Source organism: Lycium ferocissimum, unplaced genomic scaffold (genome assembly GCF_029784015.1).
Source record: "Lycium ferocissimum isolate CSIRO_LF1 unplaced genomic scaffold, AGI_CSIRO_Lferr_CH_V1 ctg5437, whole genome shotgun sequence".
In the NCBI taxonomy this organism is placed as follows: domain Eukaryota; kingdom Viridiplantae; phylum Streptophyta; class Magnoliopsida; order Solanales; family Solanaceae; genus Lycium; species Lycium ferocissimum.
This window is the reverse complement of record NW_026725988.1, coordinates 165,223-184,169: the sequence shown is the minus strand read 5'-3', so window position 1 is coordinate 184,169 and position 18,947 is coordinate 165,223. Positions and strand designations below refer to the sequence as shown.

The 18,947-nt window shown below is 33.7% G+C and overlaps 1 protein-coding gene across 1 annotated transcript; it reads left to right on the top strand.

Annotated features, from left to right (window-relative positions):
• Window positions 1–9,779: 9,779 nt before the first annotated feature.
• LOC132044910 (dof zinc finger protein DOF1.2) lies at window positions 9,780–10,663 on the top strand. The gene has a single exon (XM_059435443.1). It carries the CDS (start codon window positions 9,863–9,865, stop codon window positions 10,658–10,660), a length of 798 nt encoding a protein of 265 aa, XP_059291426.1. The 5' UTR covers window positions 9,780–9,862; the 3' UTR covers window positions 10,661–10,663.
• The last annotated feature ends 8,284 nt before the right edge of the window (window positions 10,664–18,947 follow it).

The following is an 18,947-nucleotide window of genomic DNA, read 5'->3' as shown; positions in this document are numbered from 1 at the left end:
TAACACCAATTTTCTTAGAAATGGGCTAAATATTCGATGCATCAGGGCCTGGAAAGTGGCTGGTGCGTTTGTAACCCAAACGGCATCACTCAAAACTCCCACAACCCATGATGGGTCCTAAACGCGATTTTATATTCATCCCTCACCTTCATTCTAATTTGGTGGTAACCCGAGCGCAAATCCAGTTTTGTAAAATATTTAGCTCCAAACAATTCATCTAACAAGTCTTCCACCACCGGAATGGGATATTTATTTTTAACCGTAATTTCATTGAGCTTACGATAATCAACACATATCCTCCAAGTTGAATCCTTCTTTTGTACAAGTAATACCGGTGAAGCAAAAGGAGACACACTGGTTGTTACCATCTTAGCTTTAAGCATTTCAGCCACAATAGTCTCAATAGCATTTTTCTGGTCAAATGAATACCTGTATGGACGTAAATTCACTGGTTTAGCTCCTGGAATTAACTCAATCGCGTGATCACTGGGCCTGGTTGGTGGTAATTTCTTGGGCTCTTAGAATATTTCCTGGAATTGGCCCAACACTTCCAAGACCTGTTGTGGAACTAACTCTTGTTTCCCTTCCTCATCCATCATACACAGTTGGGCCACATAATTACACTGGCCCATATGCAAAAGCCTGGCAATTTTCTTAGCGTCAACATCAGTGATTGGGCTTGATTCCTTATGGCCCAACAGATGCACCACACGAGAGTCCTTCATAAAAGTAATACTTAGGGGCTTTATGTGTAAAACAATTGGAGCAACTGTGTCAATCCAATCCATGCCCAGCACAACGTCACAACCACCTACCTTTAATAGTTTAAGGTCAAAAGAAAATTCCAAGCCATGCATCTTCCATTTAAATGTTGGGCTGAATTCATCAGTCCACACATATTGGCCATTTGCTACTTTCACTCGCATGGGCCTTGGGATCCTTTTAATTTTGCCTGCAGTGACTCTTACCAATTGGGGGTCCACAAAGCTATGAGTGGATCCACTATCCACTAACACAATAAATTGGTTTTTCTTGGCCCAATCCAAAAGTTTAATGGTTGAAACACCTTCAATGTGGCCCATAATAGCATTCAGGGATATCTCACCTTGATCATGTTCCTCCCCCTTTTCCTCCAATTTTTCTTCAGGTAAGGCCTCCTCTGCATCACAAAAAACCTCCCTCTTCATTGCGTTCACCAGTTTGGGTTTACATTGGTGACCTGGATGATATTTGTTCAAGCATTTGTAGCAAAGATTTTTGGCTCTCATTTCCTCAAGGGATATTTTTTAGGGGCTGGGTTTCGTAGGGTGACGACATTGGGACTTTTAGTAGAGGTGGGATAATTGTTGGGCCTGGGAGTTTAGTTATGAACTCTGGCAGCCCACTGTGAATTTATTTGTTGTTAGAGGGCTTTGAAGGACTGTTCGTGCAATTTAACACAACTATAGGCCTCCATCAAGGATTTTGGGTTGGCAAATTCCACTAATGGCATAATATCCGGCTTAAGGCCACCAATGAAACATTCAACAAAATAAGCTTCCCTTAACGATGGATTGTTTAGAGAAATTTGACAACGTAATTCCTCAAAACGTCTTTGGTAATTTTCTACGTCAGTAGTTTGTGTTAGTCGATTAAATTCCGACGTAACACCTACGGGCCTGCAGTTACCAAATCTGTGGCAAACGTCTACACAAAAGTTGGCCCAAGTTACATGGTCTCCACGGTCTAAGACATAGCTATCAAACCAATTATCCACATAATCTTTTAAGTGTATTCCTACATAAATCATTTTTGTCTCCACAGATATGTTATATAACTCAAAAAATTTGTTGCAGCGACGTATCCAACTTCGTGGATTGGTTTCACTAAACTCTGGAAATTCGAGCTTTGCAAGGGGAAACTTCCATTGATGAAGCTGTGAGCTATACCCTTCAGGCCCATTAAGAGGCAGTGAAGGTCGGCCCAAGGGCTGATGGTTGAAAGATCTAAATGGAACCATAGGGGTGTAAGAATAGGATTGGTTGTATGGTATTGAATAAGGATTAGGCTGAAATATTGGGCTCATGGAAGACAATAGAGTGTTGGGGTTTAAGGTTTGCGACATGGGAATATTTGGGTAGCCTTGCGACGAACTAAAAGAAGTGGTCGGTGGAGTGAAGGCTACTACTGATGGGTTCAAGGGTAAAGAAGAAGAAAGAAGAGAGGTTTGGTTTGAAGTATAGGGAGAAGAGTTTGAAGAGTGAGCTGTTCCTCTTGCCACAGAAGGGTTTGAGGTTGGTGTAGAAGTATTTGCTTGGTAGTTACCTGCTACAGAAGAATGACCCAAATCTATATGTATAGCCTTTGAACCAATCGGTGCCGGAGAATTCATTGGCGTAGATTCACCCAGATTTCCGGTCATTTTTATGTGCGCCATCATCTCCTCCACTCTTTTGGCAGATTCTGCAAACTCTAACATTTTAGCTTCAAAATCAGATAGCCTTTCATCCATATGATCAAATTTCTGTGAGGCCGTGTCAACAAAAGCTTGGAGTTGAGATTCAAGCCTTTTAACACCGTCATCAAGTGGGGCTGCACGCTGCTTATCCACCATTATTAGCCAAGATCAAGGCTCCTGATACCAAATGTAACACTTGAGCTAAGAAAACCCAATAAAATAGTAAATAAAAGGATAAAAATTAAAGTTCAATTCATAATAATCAGTAAAACTTCACCTACAAGATAATCTGGATATATAAGGACTATGACCAGCTAATGGGACAAAAAAGGAAAATAACAGACCCACTCATCCAGGGACACATGTGACCCTAGGCCTTTTAGGATACTTAGACAACTATCTACTAAGACTTGGGCTAAACAAGACATAATAAAAGTATTGGGCTTCAGCAACCAACCCAACGACTAAAACTAAACAACCCACTTAACTTATAAAGGGGCTCGACCCATTACAACTTTTAGAAAATACCTATTTGATTGAGTACGAGATTTAAGATATTGGTTTGATCTCTTATATAGTCGAAGAAAATACTGGAATAATAGTTGAAAAGTCGATCTAAAAGTAAAACACTGCACATAAATATACAATATTTATTAGTTAAAAAGGCTTAAATTCTTGAATTTATATAGTTAAAAGCCTTTAATTTACAGCATCATCCCGTTCCGAGGACTCACAGAAATACTCCGGGCGGTGCCACAATCCATTCGACGTACAACAATGTGTTGAACTACTTCAACAAGTCTGCGAGTGCTCATATTAAACAAAAGTATTAATAAAATGATGTTGAACAATATTTAATGATGTTTTTAAATAAGAAAAAACAATTAGATATCGAGACAAAAGAAATACCTTTTTCACTACTTTTTTTTTTGGGTTGGAAGGAGGCATGGATAAGGGGGAGGATGAAGTGGGTTGGTAATAGCTAGTTTAGGTTAGGTGATAAGTAAACATTATCCACCAACGAGGATTGTGGTGGGATGGATAGGATCCCTCCACTTTTAACCAGAGATCTCGGGTTCGAGTTCTGAATAGGAAAAGAATCAGGTTAGGGAGTGTCGGGGCAAATTCAAATTAGTCGGGGACTAAATACAAATATTGAAACATCGAAAAAAAAAGGAAAAAAAAAAGAGCATTGTCCACCATCTATTGCGTAAGGAGTACTTCTCAAATAACACAAACCATAGGCTCATCTCATATAGCCAAATCAAGACAAGCACAAAACTAGATGTATCATTACTTGTAAAATTTAGCAACGTCAATTAGTTTACATTGGTCATAAGTAGTTTATTTTTATTAGCCTTGGGCATGGGGTATATGAGGGCTATATTCACCAGTTTTTCAATTAAGTTCTGATAGGAAGAGGAAACTTTTAATCTGGAGTGAAGTATAAGCCGTTATCTTATGACATCTTAGATGGACATTAGACATCAGCAAATTTGAGGCGTGAAGGTCATTGACACTGAGACTGATAAAGCACGAGTTTAATGGGTTTAATCGAATTCAATATTTTATATATGAAAAATAGATATATAATTATATAGGGACAGTAACACTTTTGATTTCTCCGTTATGAGTAAATTCTTATATTAATCTTTGATATATATGACTCAGCACGTTTAATCTTCAATTCATTAAAATGTGCCTTTTAATTCATTTATGTTGGAAATATATTAGATTAAACTAAACCTCTCAAGTGGGCCGGGCCGTTTAAACGTGGGCCACACGGGGGTTGGGTCGTAGTTAAGGGGCCGGGCTTGGGAAGGGAAAGGGGTGTCCGGCCTAGCCCCTACCCGGATAGGGATACCAGGCCGGGTTTTAGTTAGTGGGCCGAGCCGAGTTTTAGTTTTTTTTTTTTTTTTTTTTTTTAAAAAAATCTAATACTAAAATAGACATTTACATTTACTAATAATAATATAATTAACATTTACATATAATGATAAATTTGCTAAACTAAAAAAAAATAATTAGTCGTTGTCCAATTAAGGAAGCTAGTTGTTGTAAATGCAGTCCAGCTTCCAGCAGATCAAACTTCAAATGGTAGTATTACAAATCTATATGGTCTGTATCATAGTTGATAATTGTTATATGACGTAAGATTTATTTGGCTATTAGTTGATAATTTTTTTTTTAATTGAAGTTGGTGGTAGGTGCCGGTGGCCATCACCCCTCAGGTGGGTCGGTAAAATTTCTGGGTTGTCACCTTGTCCCGCCCATCCTAATAAATCCAACCTAGCGGCCTTACCCCGCTTTCCGCCGATGGTGGTAAATTAGGTTAGGCCGCCCACTTGACAAAGCGAGATTAGATTAAACTGTTTTTTAGTATATAACCTCAAATATATATGGAGTCATACTACAATCTTAACATATGACGAGGGTAGTTAAATGATGGAATGATTAATACTTCAGATAATTTGAACTTATTCACAAGTAAAGGGTTAAAAAACGCATATTTCATGTAATTAAAGATTAAATGTGCTTAGTAAAATATCACGATAAATATTAAATTCTGAATCCGTATTATAATTTTAAATGTTTAAATTGCCGCTAACCGTCTATTATTGTACTCATCTTCTCTTCTCTTGCCCTTTTCTTTCACATAATAATTTCACGAAAATGATGTAAAACACACCACGTGAATTTATTTTCTTTTCCAACAGAAGACTATAAATAGTAACCGAATGACCGACCCATAACTAGGAACTTCTTTTGTCTAGTTTTATTTGTTTATCTATTTTTATGGTTACATTACATCAACAGGAAGTTTGATATTGGATGGGAACAATATAAGAAGTTTAACAAAAAGAAACATGATAACATTGTTTCGGCTGGGTTTGTTTTAAAACGTGTGTACATTTTTGTTTTTCAAAAACGTTTTCGGGTTTTGCATAGATTTAAAAACTTCTATCAACCAATGCCATTAGAAAAAAAATTAATTTTCCAAAAAACCAAAAAGCTAATCCAGAATATTTTTTTAGTTGAAAAAAGTTTCGAAAATATTCTTCAGCTGTTGTCGAAAACAAATGCAAATCTTCGTCAATGTCTCTTTCCAAACTGCTTTTAGTCGTTCCTTCGAGATGAAAATGACTATACACGTTTCAATTTTGCAAAATCGTTAAAATTTCCTTCTTCTTTTTTGTTAGAAAAAAATAAAAAAAAAGAGTAATATGCTCTAGCCTCAGTCCACCCCCGCCTAATACATGAGTGAAGGGAGTTTGGGTGGGGAGGCATACATGAGGGAAATGTGAGGGTCGCAAACTGTCTTAGAAATAGTCAAAAACTATTACTAGTTAGTAATTTTTTAAAAGGCGTATAAAAGAGAAAAATAATTTGGGACGAGTACTTTGGAAGATAAACCCTCTTCATTATTTTCGATAAAATCTGCTTTTCCATTCCAAAAAAGCAATTATTATGACAACGTAACTCAAGAACCTCTTTCTTTTCTTTATTGATCCTAACTCTTTGGTAAACTGGCACAAACTATGTACAAGGATAATATTTATTGTAAAAGAGAGTTGCTAAGACCTTATTGTAAAAATAAATGGTCTTCTTGGGATCTGAAAACTTTAGAAATAAAAAGAAAAAGAAAAAAGGAGATACGTAAAGGTTGACTTTGATATCAATACTCTAATTGACGGTTTGACGTTGAATGAGTAAGCTCACTTTATAAAAAACGCGGATTTTATGTACTAATAAGTTTTGAGAATTACTTCTAATGTACCCCTTAATATATATGTACCAAGTTTTGAGAATGACTTCTAATGAACCCCTTAATTTTTTATTTACTGCACTATTAAATAAATATTTGATTTGGAATTAAAATAAAAATTAAAGAAGACGAAGAAGTTACTTATCAGATCCAGCACGTGCAATGCAACATGCTTTCCTCAGCATTAATTCTTCGTTGATGATCCCTATGTTGAAAAGTACGCTGCATTTAGCGGCCTTTCCTATGTGCGACCATTTTCCATTTTTGCCCCTATGTTTATAATCAAAGATTTTTTGCCCTTTTTTTTAATGTAATCATCAAAGATTACAACTTTCTTCGTTTGTTTTTACTTGTCCACTATAGATTTTAAACACCTCTTAAGAAATAATAAATAAAATATATAATTTATCATGATACTTATATTAATTGATGCATATTTTTAATGGACTTGAAAATGATTTGAAATGGGTAATTAGTACTATAGGTAAAACAGAAAAAAAGAAATTATCTTCTCTTGATGTGCTAAAAGTGACAAGTAAAAGTGAAACTATATTTTTAGAATCCATATAAGTAAAAATGCATGGAGGGAGTATTTCCTTCACAATTTATGTGCATGTTTGAGTGGATAAGAAGTTTAAGAATGAATGATTTTTTTAAAAACAAATTATGATCTAAATCAAGTTATAGATACTTATGTGATTATAAATCATCTCGTTAATGATAAAATGAATAGTTTAAAGTTAAATTATTACTAAATATTAAAATGTGTTTCTTTTAAGGAATGACTAAAAGAAAAGAGTAGCATATGAATTGAAATGGGGGAATTAATATATAATTTTACCAAAGATGTCGTTCTAAAAATAAAAATAACAAATATAGGATGATCACTTGCATATAGACACACACACGCTAGCTAATCTTGCAACAACTACATTGTTCAATTTTGGTTCTTACTAAAATTTGTGGGTTAAATTATTAATGATATATAATTAAAAAGTGTCGATCTAATTAGGTTAAGCCATCATTTTTCTAATAATGAATTGAAAAGAACATACAAGTTTTAAATTATACAGTGCAATGGTCGGCTCATAAACATAATGTAATGATATGATGAAATTTAAGTTATTCTAGAGTAGTACTTAGCTATGCTATCCTAGTCTCAAAGGCTAGGTCATTTTCAATGCCAATTAATTAGTGTCATTAACGTTTGAAGACCTTAAACAAGCTAAAGGTCTGAAGTGGTTGATAAATGCAACGATATTTTTTTCCTTTTTCTGGTAAATGCATCGATGGTTATTTTAGGAAATCCCTTCCCATGTGACAATAATGCCTGTACCGTCAATTACTCCCTCCATTCCCCGTTAAGTGACTTTTTAGTCTTTTGAGTTTACTCCAAAATAAGTGTTTTTGTTAATATTACCTGCATGAAGCCTAAAATAAATTACTCCATCTTTTTTTTTTCGGGAGTTTCTTATCTGATTTTTGGTATTCATTTTGAAGCTCCTACTAATTCGGACTAGCATGACCCACAATCCTGGGTGCTAGTGCTCCATCTAATACTCTCTCCGTTTCAATTTACGTGAACCTATTTAACTGGACACGGAGTTAAGAAAGAAGATAAGATTTTTAAACTTGTAGTGTTAAATGAGTCATTCTTTTCGGCATGAACTAATAAGAAAATAGATTCACCTAAATTGAAACGGGGAGTATTAAAACGCTGGCTTTACCTAATTTTGAAACATGAAATTAAAAAATAGGGCAAAAAGGATAAGGGCAGATTGGTCAATGAAAGGGTTAAATGGTGAGAAAGGGTAATGACAACTAGCAGTAGTTTTGACTATGAACACCAATCACGGTCATAATGACCCAATAAGGGAGTGACACATGAGTTATTAGCACCAATTTGAAAAACGTATAGACGTGTACTAATAATCCGCCTATGAAACAGTGAAATAATAGTAGTACTATCTTTCTTGTCAAAAACTTAAACCAGGTAGAGTGAGGAAGGGGCCCTTACTCCTTTGTGAATTCACATGGAGGGGTCATATATACTCTTTCTTGAACCTAACGGCTCGCAAACTCAAACCGCCCACGATCTGTTTACACCCTTTTTACTCTACACATGATGACCTCAATTTCTTCCCCACTCTCGTCGAAACGGATTCAGAATTTAAAATTTATGAATTTTTGCATCTATCTCAAGTTAATGTAGGTAAATAATAATAATAATAATAATAACAGGGTGCAGAATTAAATATTCTTAAGTACGTATACAAAGTCTGAATAAAAACTACTCCTACTAGATTCATGTGAACCCATAAGTTTAAGGCAAGATCCGCCTCTGTCCCCTCGTTGGAGCAGTTTCAGAATTTTTAAGTTGATGAATTTGGCTTTGAAGATCTTTAACCTACATTTTTTTATTATATTTTTAAAAATATAAATTTAATGTATTTATTAATTTTAGTAATTTTTACATATATTTTATACTTTGTGTTAAAATATTGAATTCAGATAAATCCATTGACAGAGACTAGATCCGCTCCTACCCATCCCCTAACACTCCCGAGTCCCACGTACACGTAGGGGTCACCCTTCATAATCCTTGGTGCCCTACTCTACTACCTATACCTAATTTTCTAAGTTGCTTTTTGGCAGAGAAGTTTCGTCTAGCATCCAATTTGGTCCTAAAATTCACGTCATATCAATTTTTAGTGGTTTCTGTGAAAATTAGTTATTATTATTAGTGTGGAAATCTTTTTCTTTCCTTCATCTTTGTGTTTAAAATAATCTCTCCCTTCAAACTTTGGCACTATAGACGTTCTTTTTCTGCTATCTCAAAATCTAACCAGTAATCAGTAAACTTGACATAGACGTCTTGCTGTCAGTGACATATGCAAAATTTTGTAAACAATGTTATATTTAAAGAATTAAATAAAAATAAAGTACTATAAAAATCACTATTAGATACAATTCAAATATAATATTACGACTTTCCTCATAATGACCTAAAATATTACTCCATTGAAGTTGAAATATCTGGTTGAACCTCATTTATGGAGGCGGCGGGTCATTAGTTCCATGCTTCACTACCTCTATATTATTGACATATGAGTACTTATGAGGCCTCGAAAATGTAAATCACGTTTCCAGATAGATTCAAATTGGTGACCTCAATCAGAAAAATTGATGAGCCTGACCAATGAGCTAGCAGTTGTTGGCTATCAAATTTCAATATTTTTGATATAATGTATTACATAAATTTGTATGTACATTATATATCTATATATACATAGTAAAAACTTCCAACGACGCAGTGTTCTACAACACTGCTTCCGCTAACGTTGCTCCACCTTGCTTGCTGGTTTGTTCCCTTCTTTTGAGCCACCTTAAATTTTTTGTATGCAACTAGCATTTGCACCCATGGTAACCTAAATGATATCATCAAATTGGAAAGTGTCAAGTTGGACACCATAAACTCAAACATGATGGACTAAATTGTAAAGTAAACCAAACTTCAGGGACCAAATCCTGCAATTTACTCTCTATCTAAATCTATATATAATCCCACCATGCACCCCTAGTCAATCCCACATACTCTCTCTCTCTGTATCTAAATTCTTTCTAGCCTTCGAGAGTGATTTATTTATTTAGTCACAAACATGCTACCGTACCATTCAAGGCCAATGATCATGATAGAGAGGACACGAAAGTCCAACATAGAGCAAGCACCAAATTGTCCTAGGTGTGCCTCTACCAACACAAAATTTTGTTACTACAACAACTATAGCTTGTCACAACCTAGGTATTTTTGCAAAGCTTGCCGGAGATACTGGACTAAGGGTGGTTCTCTTAGAAATGTCCCCGTTGGTGGCGGTTGCCGGAAAAGCCGACGTTCAAAATCCTCCAGAAAAGACGATAATACCCTTCAAACGTCGAGCCCCCTCCTCTCTGAAGCTGCCGGAGCTGACATTGATCTAGCCGATGTTTTCGCCAAGTATTTGAACCAAGGTGCAACCAGTGATCATGATCAAGATAATATTCTTCAAGAATCTCCCTTGGCTGATCAAGATTCTTCTTCTATTGGAGCAAGCTTATCTGATTCTCCTTCATCAGATAGCTTGGTTATGTTGGATGAGACCATTATGGGTAATTTTCAAGATTATCCTTGTGGTAATTTCCTTCAAGAGGAACAACTACATGAGGGGGGTTCAATTCAAGTAGGTGCCGAAGATTTTCTTGATTTTAACACAAGCTTGCTTGAAATGCAAGCCATGCTTGGGGATGAAATAATAGGGCAAACAGAAGAATTTGATCATTATAACACGTGGCAACCGATGATGCAGTTTCAAGATTTTGGACCTATTTTAGAAGATGATCAGCTCATGAAGAATTCAACACCAAACTTAGCCAGTGACAATAACAACTATAGCTCATTTGATCTATCTAACTATATATGAAACCTAATTAACTATATATGAAACCTAATTTTAAGGTGTAACGGTCATCTTTTTTTTCTCTTTATTTAGTTATTTTTCTTTATTTTCTTCTTACTTAAAAATGACAGTTAACTGTCACACTGTTAAAGAGACTTGTGAGAAATACAGGATGAATATAATAAGAATATACACATGCACAAAAATTAAAAGGAAAAATATGTATTGTATACACTTCTTTCTTCCGTATTTCATTGCAACATGCATTAAGTAATTGTGCTGGAATTGTATGTTATTGCTCGTAAAGTCAACAATAGTTCACAATCAGGCAATTATGGCACATGGAGTACTTTGACATAAATACATACAGTGACATTCACAGGCAATAGGAGAGGGTGGGGGATGGGATCAGAGAGGTGTAATAAAAAGTGATGCTCTAGAAGTATAACCTATGATAACTATACATGCATGTAAAATGTGTTATTTATGCAGAAGCTTCATACAAAACCGTTGTTGGCCACATTATTATTAAATAAAATCTCAACATGAAATTTATTAGCATAAGTAATATAAGTGTTTTTTTTGGCTGGCCACATAATTTGGTACAATTAATGCGGCGTTTGGTAGGTCGGGTAAAAAAATATATTCCAATGTGTGTGTCTATATATATATATATATATATTCACTATGTAATATATGTTCTCCGTTATTGAAATTACGCTTTATAATAGTATGATCTTTTAATATTCGATATTTCTTTTCTGGATGTATTCTTAAGTCTAAGTATTCTAAATTTTTTAATGTATCTATTTTGTCTGACTTTGTTATTATCCTAATGGAATTTTTATTTTACAAACTTTCTCTAGATGCTTTATCCTTTTTGTAAATTGTTCTATGTTGTCTCTTATACCTTCTAATTCCCAAATTACTGCAGATATAGTTTCTTGGTTAATTAAACTCTGTAAAAGTCTATTTTCTATTATTGATGACAGTGCTTCTGTATTTATTACTTCTAAATATGCACTCAAAGCTTTTTCTACTTTTCTTAATTCTCATCTCCTTTCTATATCCCTGTATAAATACCAATAGTTAATAGCTATTTTTTTTAAATAATAATGCGACTCTGTCCAGTCATGATTACAGTCTTCAGAAATTATTATTATTATTATTATTATTATTATTATTATTATTATTATTATTATTATTATTTGCTGATGATATTGTTAAATTTAATAACGCCATAAATTATTAGAGATTTAATTTTATTTATGCGAGATAGAATGTGAAAAGAAATACATAAATTAGTAATTTGTGCATAATATTAAATGAAAATGCCTTTAAAGTAGTTAATCTGTGCATAACATTCCGACGATGTCGTCTGTCCAATATGAATTTAATCAATCAGATGCATATTCTTTTAATGGCTCTATCGGAAAAGTAGTTAGTGAAATTTTTTCTCTATTTAATGGCTCTATCGGAAAAGTAATAAATCAATTTTTTGCGTGAGACTTGGAAAAACAAAAACATGCTAGTAAAATAGCTAGTTCTTCGACTTCGAGTATACCTCCTAAGCACCATGTTTGCCCATCAGTCCAAGGTTGTACCACCACTCGCAATGGTATGCCTGTAGTTACTGAAATTGACTTATGAGTAATGTCTAATTTATATGTCTGTTAGACTTCATTGCGATATGTTGTCTTTGGTATTGAGTTTATTTTTATGATTGGTACGCCTGACGGATTGAATTATTAATTATTCATCGCGATCGCGACTGCAAAGTGCAATCCAGCAAGCCTCATTAGCGAGCGATCCAGTACCCTCACGAACGTGATGCCTAAGTTCTCCCTTCTGCACGATCGCGATCCAGTGCTTCGCGCCCATGAAGAACTGGTGAAAAAAGAAAAAAAATCCTGCACTGTGTATATGTAATTTTTGGTTCCAACACTCACCAGAATCACTCAAACAAGTCCAAAATAGTTATTTTAACTTGTGCAAAGTCTCAGATCCTAAAATGAAGCATTAAAAATCAATAAAGAAAACAAACTCTTAATTATAACCTCCCAACCTCAAGGACAGTCTCCAACAACAAATTTAGGCTCGCTAGCCTACTTTGTTAAAAAATATCTAATATCTATCATGAAACATGTGCCCTCACAAAGAATAGGGTCACACACTCAAATCGAAAATCGAATGTAAATACTTAGGATATAGCATCAAAGATCAGTCTCTCTCACAAGTGAATTCATATGCATGCCCAAAAATCATATAGGCTCTCTCACAAATGAATTCATATGCATGCCTAAAAATCATTTAGGCTTTCCCATTATGTAAATCTCGACTAATGTAAGTATGTTCAGATACAATTAAATCGGACTTTTAAAGGCTATAATGTTGGCTAGGGGATGGATAGAATAACTATATATAATAGTGACTTACTCTTCCCTAAACACTTTCATACTTTAGACTTCATCCCATTGTTCTTTCTCCTCTTTATTTACAGCCTCTTTCAATCAACTAATCTTCAAGTCTTTCCCCTTTGTTATTGTCCCCTCATATCAAGATATTTTTCTTCTCTTTTTATACCATGTCATATTCTCTCCAAGAAGGAATTTTCATCACAAGTACCTCATCATTTGTCATCTTTATACTCGTCCATTCATTTTTTTAAAATATCTATTTTTAGCTTAGTCTATGCTACAGTTCTTAAGGAAGAAGGGTGAGAAAATTAGGGATTCAAATAAATAGGTCAAGGCAAATATCATGGCTACCTAGGGTACAGGCTCAAAAGGGCTAAGAAGGAGTGCACAATATCTGAACGGGATCAAAGAAAGTCTATCATTATTTTCTAAACCGAGCAACACTTGTGATTTCCCTTCAATAACGCGCAGGACAAGTTCTCGACTTATATGCAACACATGAAATATATATATATAAGAAAAATCTCACCTCGCATGGCACAAGTCTCACTCAAGACGATTTCATGTTACTCTAATTAGACAGGCATGGCACTACAACAAAGTATAGAAATTGCAACAAATTCTTTTATATTTGGCAACAACTTAGTTTTATTGTTGGCAAATGATTTTTTTGTTGCCAAAGAATTTAATTTTGTTGCCATAGTATTGATTATTGTTGCAAAAAGTATTTTTGGCAAAAAAAAAAAAAAGTTGTTGCACGTTGTTGCAATAACAGCCTTTGGGAAAAGTTCATGCAACAAAATATATTTTTTTATTGCCAAAAGTACTTTTTGTAACAATAATCAATCTATGGCAACAAAGCCAAATATAGTTTTTCTTGTAGTGTGGTCATCACGAACTACAAAATAAGAAAAGAGCTATGTAGAGATTCACTACCATCATGAAGATATGCTATTTTATTTAACTCTCAAGCAAGGATTTTTTTTAAAAAAAAAAAACTTAGGCCTAAATATGCTGATATCAAACAAATCAAAATCCTCCTAGGATTGCAATTCACTTTTTTTTTTCTTCTTACTATATAGTTAATTGCTACTAAGAAGAATTTAAACTACCCTAAAAAAAAAATTACCTGGTTCACCTTCCAACCCTCTAAAAAGAAAATATGCACAAAGAAAAACTGATCGAAGGGGTATTAACTACTAAAAATAAGAAATATAAAAACTAATACTAAAATAGATGGAGACTGCATTACCACAAAATATGCAATGATTCTAGTGTAGAATAATTCTGCAACTGAATTTTAAATTACAGTTATGACTTTGTGTTTTTTGGTTCTCTTCTCAATGAGCTTTGCTTTTGGTAAGGTTAAGATTTACGGTGACTGGTTGTCTGGGTCTGTCTTCCATTATACTCCCTTTGGATAAAAAAAATGCATTTAGTCTTTATTTTTAGGGAAAGAACACTAATATTCACTACACACAAAATAATTATTTTTGCATGCCCCTCTTACTTTCATACCCCCAAAATTATGTATCCTTCCTACTCATTGTAGCTTTTGTAGATAATTGTCTCTTTTTTCTTCTTTTCTTTTTTATTTCTCCACTTCTTATATTCTTTTCTTCTTTACTTCTTTTTTTTTTTTCGTTTTTTTTTCTTTTTCTCCTTTTTTGTTCATTTATTTCTTTCCCAAATCATACTATTTTTATTTTCTTTTTCATCATAATTTGATTTTATATTTAATTCTAGCTCCTTTATTTTTATTTTTTTCTCTATTTTTTTTAATTTCTTGTTCCTTTTTAATTTCATCTATTTCTTTTATTTTTTATTTTTTATCTCCATAATCTAATTTCATTCACCTAATCTAATTTCATTCACCTTTTTTGTTAGTTTTATTCATTATTCTTTGTTAATTTCTGGTGATTTTTATTTATTTTCTCTTTTTTAATTTCATTTTTTCCATTTTTTTCTTTAGTTCCTATTTTTCAGTTTTCATAATCTAATTCTACCTTTTCGCTCCTTTATTTTTATTTTTTATATAAATAAGAAGTATAACTGATATATTATTTTTTTATATCTCAAAAAACAACATATTTTAGCATATAGTATACCAAATCAGTAGCAGTTAAAGTAAACTATTGCAGTATACTATTATACCCACGTGGTATATACCATATACTAACATGGTAAGATAGGGGACTGTCAGTTCATTCCTTCAAGAAAAACACTCAGTCCTCTATGATACTCACATGGTATATATTATATACAAATAATGTATCATAGAACGTTGGATCATTGCTTCAAAAAATACTACTCAGTCTTCAGTGATACCCACATGATATATCATGTATTGACATGGTATCATACAGGACTAACAGTCCATTCCTTCAAGACCACGTTGAGATCTCTATGGTACCAACCTGGTATATCATATACTAACAAGTCATAGATAGCAGATTCATTCCAACACTGCTCAATCCTCTATGATGCCCACATGGTATATTCATATACTGCCAGGGTATCATAGAGGATTGATTCATTTCTTCCAAAAAAAAAAAAACTCCTCGGTCCTCTATGATACACACACGGTATATTCATATACTGCCAGGTATCATAGAGGACTGGTTCATTTCTTCCAAAAAAACACTCCTCGGTCCTCTATGATACCCACACGGTATATTCATATACTGTCAGGGTATCATAGAGGACTGGTTCATTTCTTCGGGAAAAAAACACTCCTCATTCCTCTATGATACCCATATGGTATATTCATATACTGCCAGGTATCATAGAGAACTGGTTCATTTCTTCGGAAAAAACACCCATCAGTCCTCTATGATCACATGGTATACTCATATACTGATAGGGTATCATAGAGGATTGGTTTATTTCTTCGGAAAAAAACACTCCTCATTCTTCTATGATACCCACACGGTATATTTATCCACTATCAAGGTATCATAGAGGACTGATTCATTTCTTAAAAAAAAACACTCATCGGTCCTCTATAGTACCCACACGATATATTCATATACTGCTAGGGTATCATAGAGGACTTGTTCATTTCTTCGGGAAAAAATACTCCTTGGTCCTCTATGAAACTCACACGATACATTCATATATTGCTAGGGTATCATAGAGGACTGGTTCATTTCTTCAAAAAAAAAAAAAAATCTCATCGGTCCTCTATGATACCCACACAGTATATTCATATAATGCCAGCATACCATAGAGGACTGGTTCATTTCTAGAAAAAAAAAAACTCTTTTGCGATCCTCTATGATACCCACACGGTATATTCATATACTGTCATGGTACCATAGAGGACTGGTTCATTTCTTCGAGAGAAAAAAAACACTCCTCATTCCTCTATGATACTCACACGATATATTCATATATTGCCAGGGTATCAAAGAGGACTGGTTCATTTCTTCGAAAAAAACACTGCTCGGTCCTCTATGATACCCACACAATATATTCATATACTGTCAGAGGTATCATAGAGGACTGGTCCATTTCTTCGGAAAAAACACTCTTCGATCCTCTATGAATATATTTTCTATTAATTTTAATTTTAATAAATAGTAATTTAATACTTTTTAATTATTTTTTATTGTAGTCTAATTATTTGATTCCTACATTTATATTAATATGAAAATAATTAGTTAATTTTTTATTTCTATATTTCTTGAAAAAGAAGGAGATAAAAATAGACAAAGAAACAAAAGGAAAAACTAACCAAAAAGGAAAACAAAACAAAACAAACAAGAAAAGAAATTAAAAGAAAATGGATAAAAGGAAAACAGAAAACCCCACCAAAAAAAAAAAAAAAAAACTAAATCAAAAAAAAGGAGGCAGACAACCCCAACTCAATTCAAAAGGAATTGACCCCAACCGACGCCGAAATGCACGCATTTGACGTCGCCATCATGATGGGTATTGCGGGTAATATTTTTTCTCCCTGTAGGTGGCACAAGTAATTAAATTTTACGGGGCAGATTCGGGTAAATATTTAATCTTTAATAGGTATTCGGGTAAATATATATTTTCTTTTATTTCTTACTTACCAAAGTAAGAAAAAATTAATCTTATTTTTTCAAATTTACACTTATTAAGTGTTAAGTGACTAAATTCAACACCCATTTAATTAGGAGTAGTTTAATCAAATTATCTATTTTGCCTACGATTTAGTATTTTCTTAAGGGTGTGTAAATGGCTAAGTGGACACTCTTTTTGATCTGGACAGAGTAACTTTCAATAAGCTTCAAGATGAGAATTTCACCGACCAAATTTAATACTAGTTTTTATCGGTGAAAGTTTGTGGGTTATTCAAAGAGAGACTACTACTTGCGATGGTTAAAAAATAAATATTAAAACGCAAAAAGAGTTGGAAACGTTAAAAAGAATAGCGAAATAACCAGTGACAGAGCTAGAATTTTTCACTAGGAGTTCAAAAATATAAAAGAGTAAGAAACAAGGAAGCTGGGACGGTTCAACATCTACTATTTATACATAAAAAATAATTTTAATCTTGTGTATATATGGTAATTTTTCGTCGAAGGGAGTTCGGGTAAACACCCTGATCACCACTTAATTAAAAGCACCCCTGAAAATAACTAATCTCAATTATTTTTACATGACATATATTGACAATCGTGGATCTAATAGTTATAGAATAGTGTAGAAATGGGAGAGCACTTGAGTACGTGCATTGAAAAAGGCCATGCCTTGCCTCATATCTATTTTCTTGGGAAGGTTCACGAATGGAGGCCGAATGAATGGGCTTTTCCACTTTGTGGATGGGTGGCCCTAGTTTATTTGTCCTATGATGGGGCAACTTTATAAGAAAAAGAAAGTTGATTTTGAGAGCTTCTTACTGCCATTATTTTGAATGAGCTTTTTAACCTATTTGGCCGCTGAATGCAAAATAATTACAGCAGTTAGTTAATACACAAAAAATATAAATAATTATGTAGCTAATATATACAAATTTTGTTCATTACAATTAACATACAAAAATATATATTTACTTATTATTATTTTGGTGGCGACTATATACTGGAAAAATCTTTTATTGAATTATATGAACTCAATAATGGTATGTTCTAAAATGCACCTCTTCATGGTGGTGACTTGTCCTTCTCATTGGTTTTTCTAACTAGACACTTCAACTCAAGATATAATCCTGATTTTTGGCTTTTCAACCCCTTTAATGGAGGATTAGTTGTGCTAAGCACTTGTCTCACCAAAGTGGGGGCCTTAAGGAAAAAGACACAAAAAAGGAAAGGGTCAAAAGATAAAGCAACTATTTTCTGGAGTTTGTGATCTTCGATATTGACAAATACGTCTCGCAGTAGTCGGCAACATTATTTGGTTTTCAATTGAACGTACAAATTGAAGATGAGATCTTCACCGTTACTTAATTGAAATAGTAACACAATAATTACTATGCTCAATTTTAAATAAGTTAGTATCGATTATATGAATGCTCACTGATCATGTCACTCCATTTAAACTCATCTCATGCCTAAAAAAAAGAAGTTCTTTATATTTTCTACTAATGTCCAAATCTCTTAAAGGTTAAATAATTTCTAGAAAAGCATAGGACGTAAAGTAAAAGTGCTAACACGACAAACATATTCTTAACTAATAGGTATCGCCTAATAGATCTTATTCTTTCATTTTGTCCTATTTTTTGCTAAGTCTGCACCCGAAAAATTGTATGTCTTTCGAAATAATTTCTTTCCAGGTGACTTTGCATCTACCTCAACGTCTTTTAACACCTTAACTCACAAAAAAATCACATTCCCAACTAGTGCACCCGGCTATTGATGACCATACCATCTCAAGCAATCTTATCTTATTTTTCTTTGATGCGTGCTACTTGAACCTTCTCA

What these genes read in the sequence shown, in the direction of transcription:
- LOC132044910 (XM_059435443.1), top strand. Translation starts at nt 9,863, where the DNA reads ATGCTACCGTACCATTCAAGGCCAATGATCATGATAGAGAGGACACGA.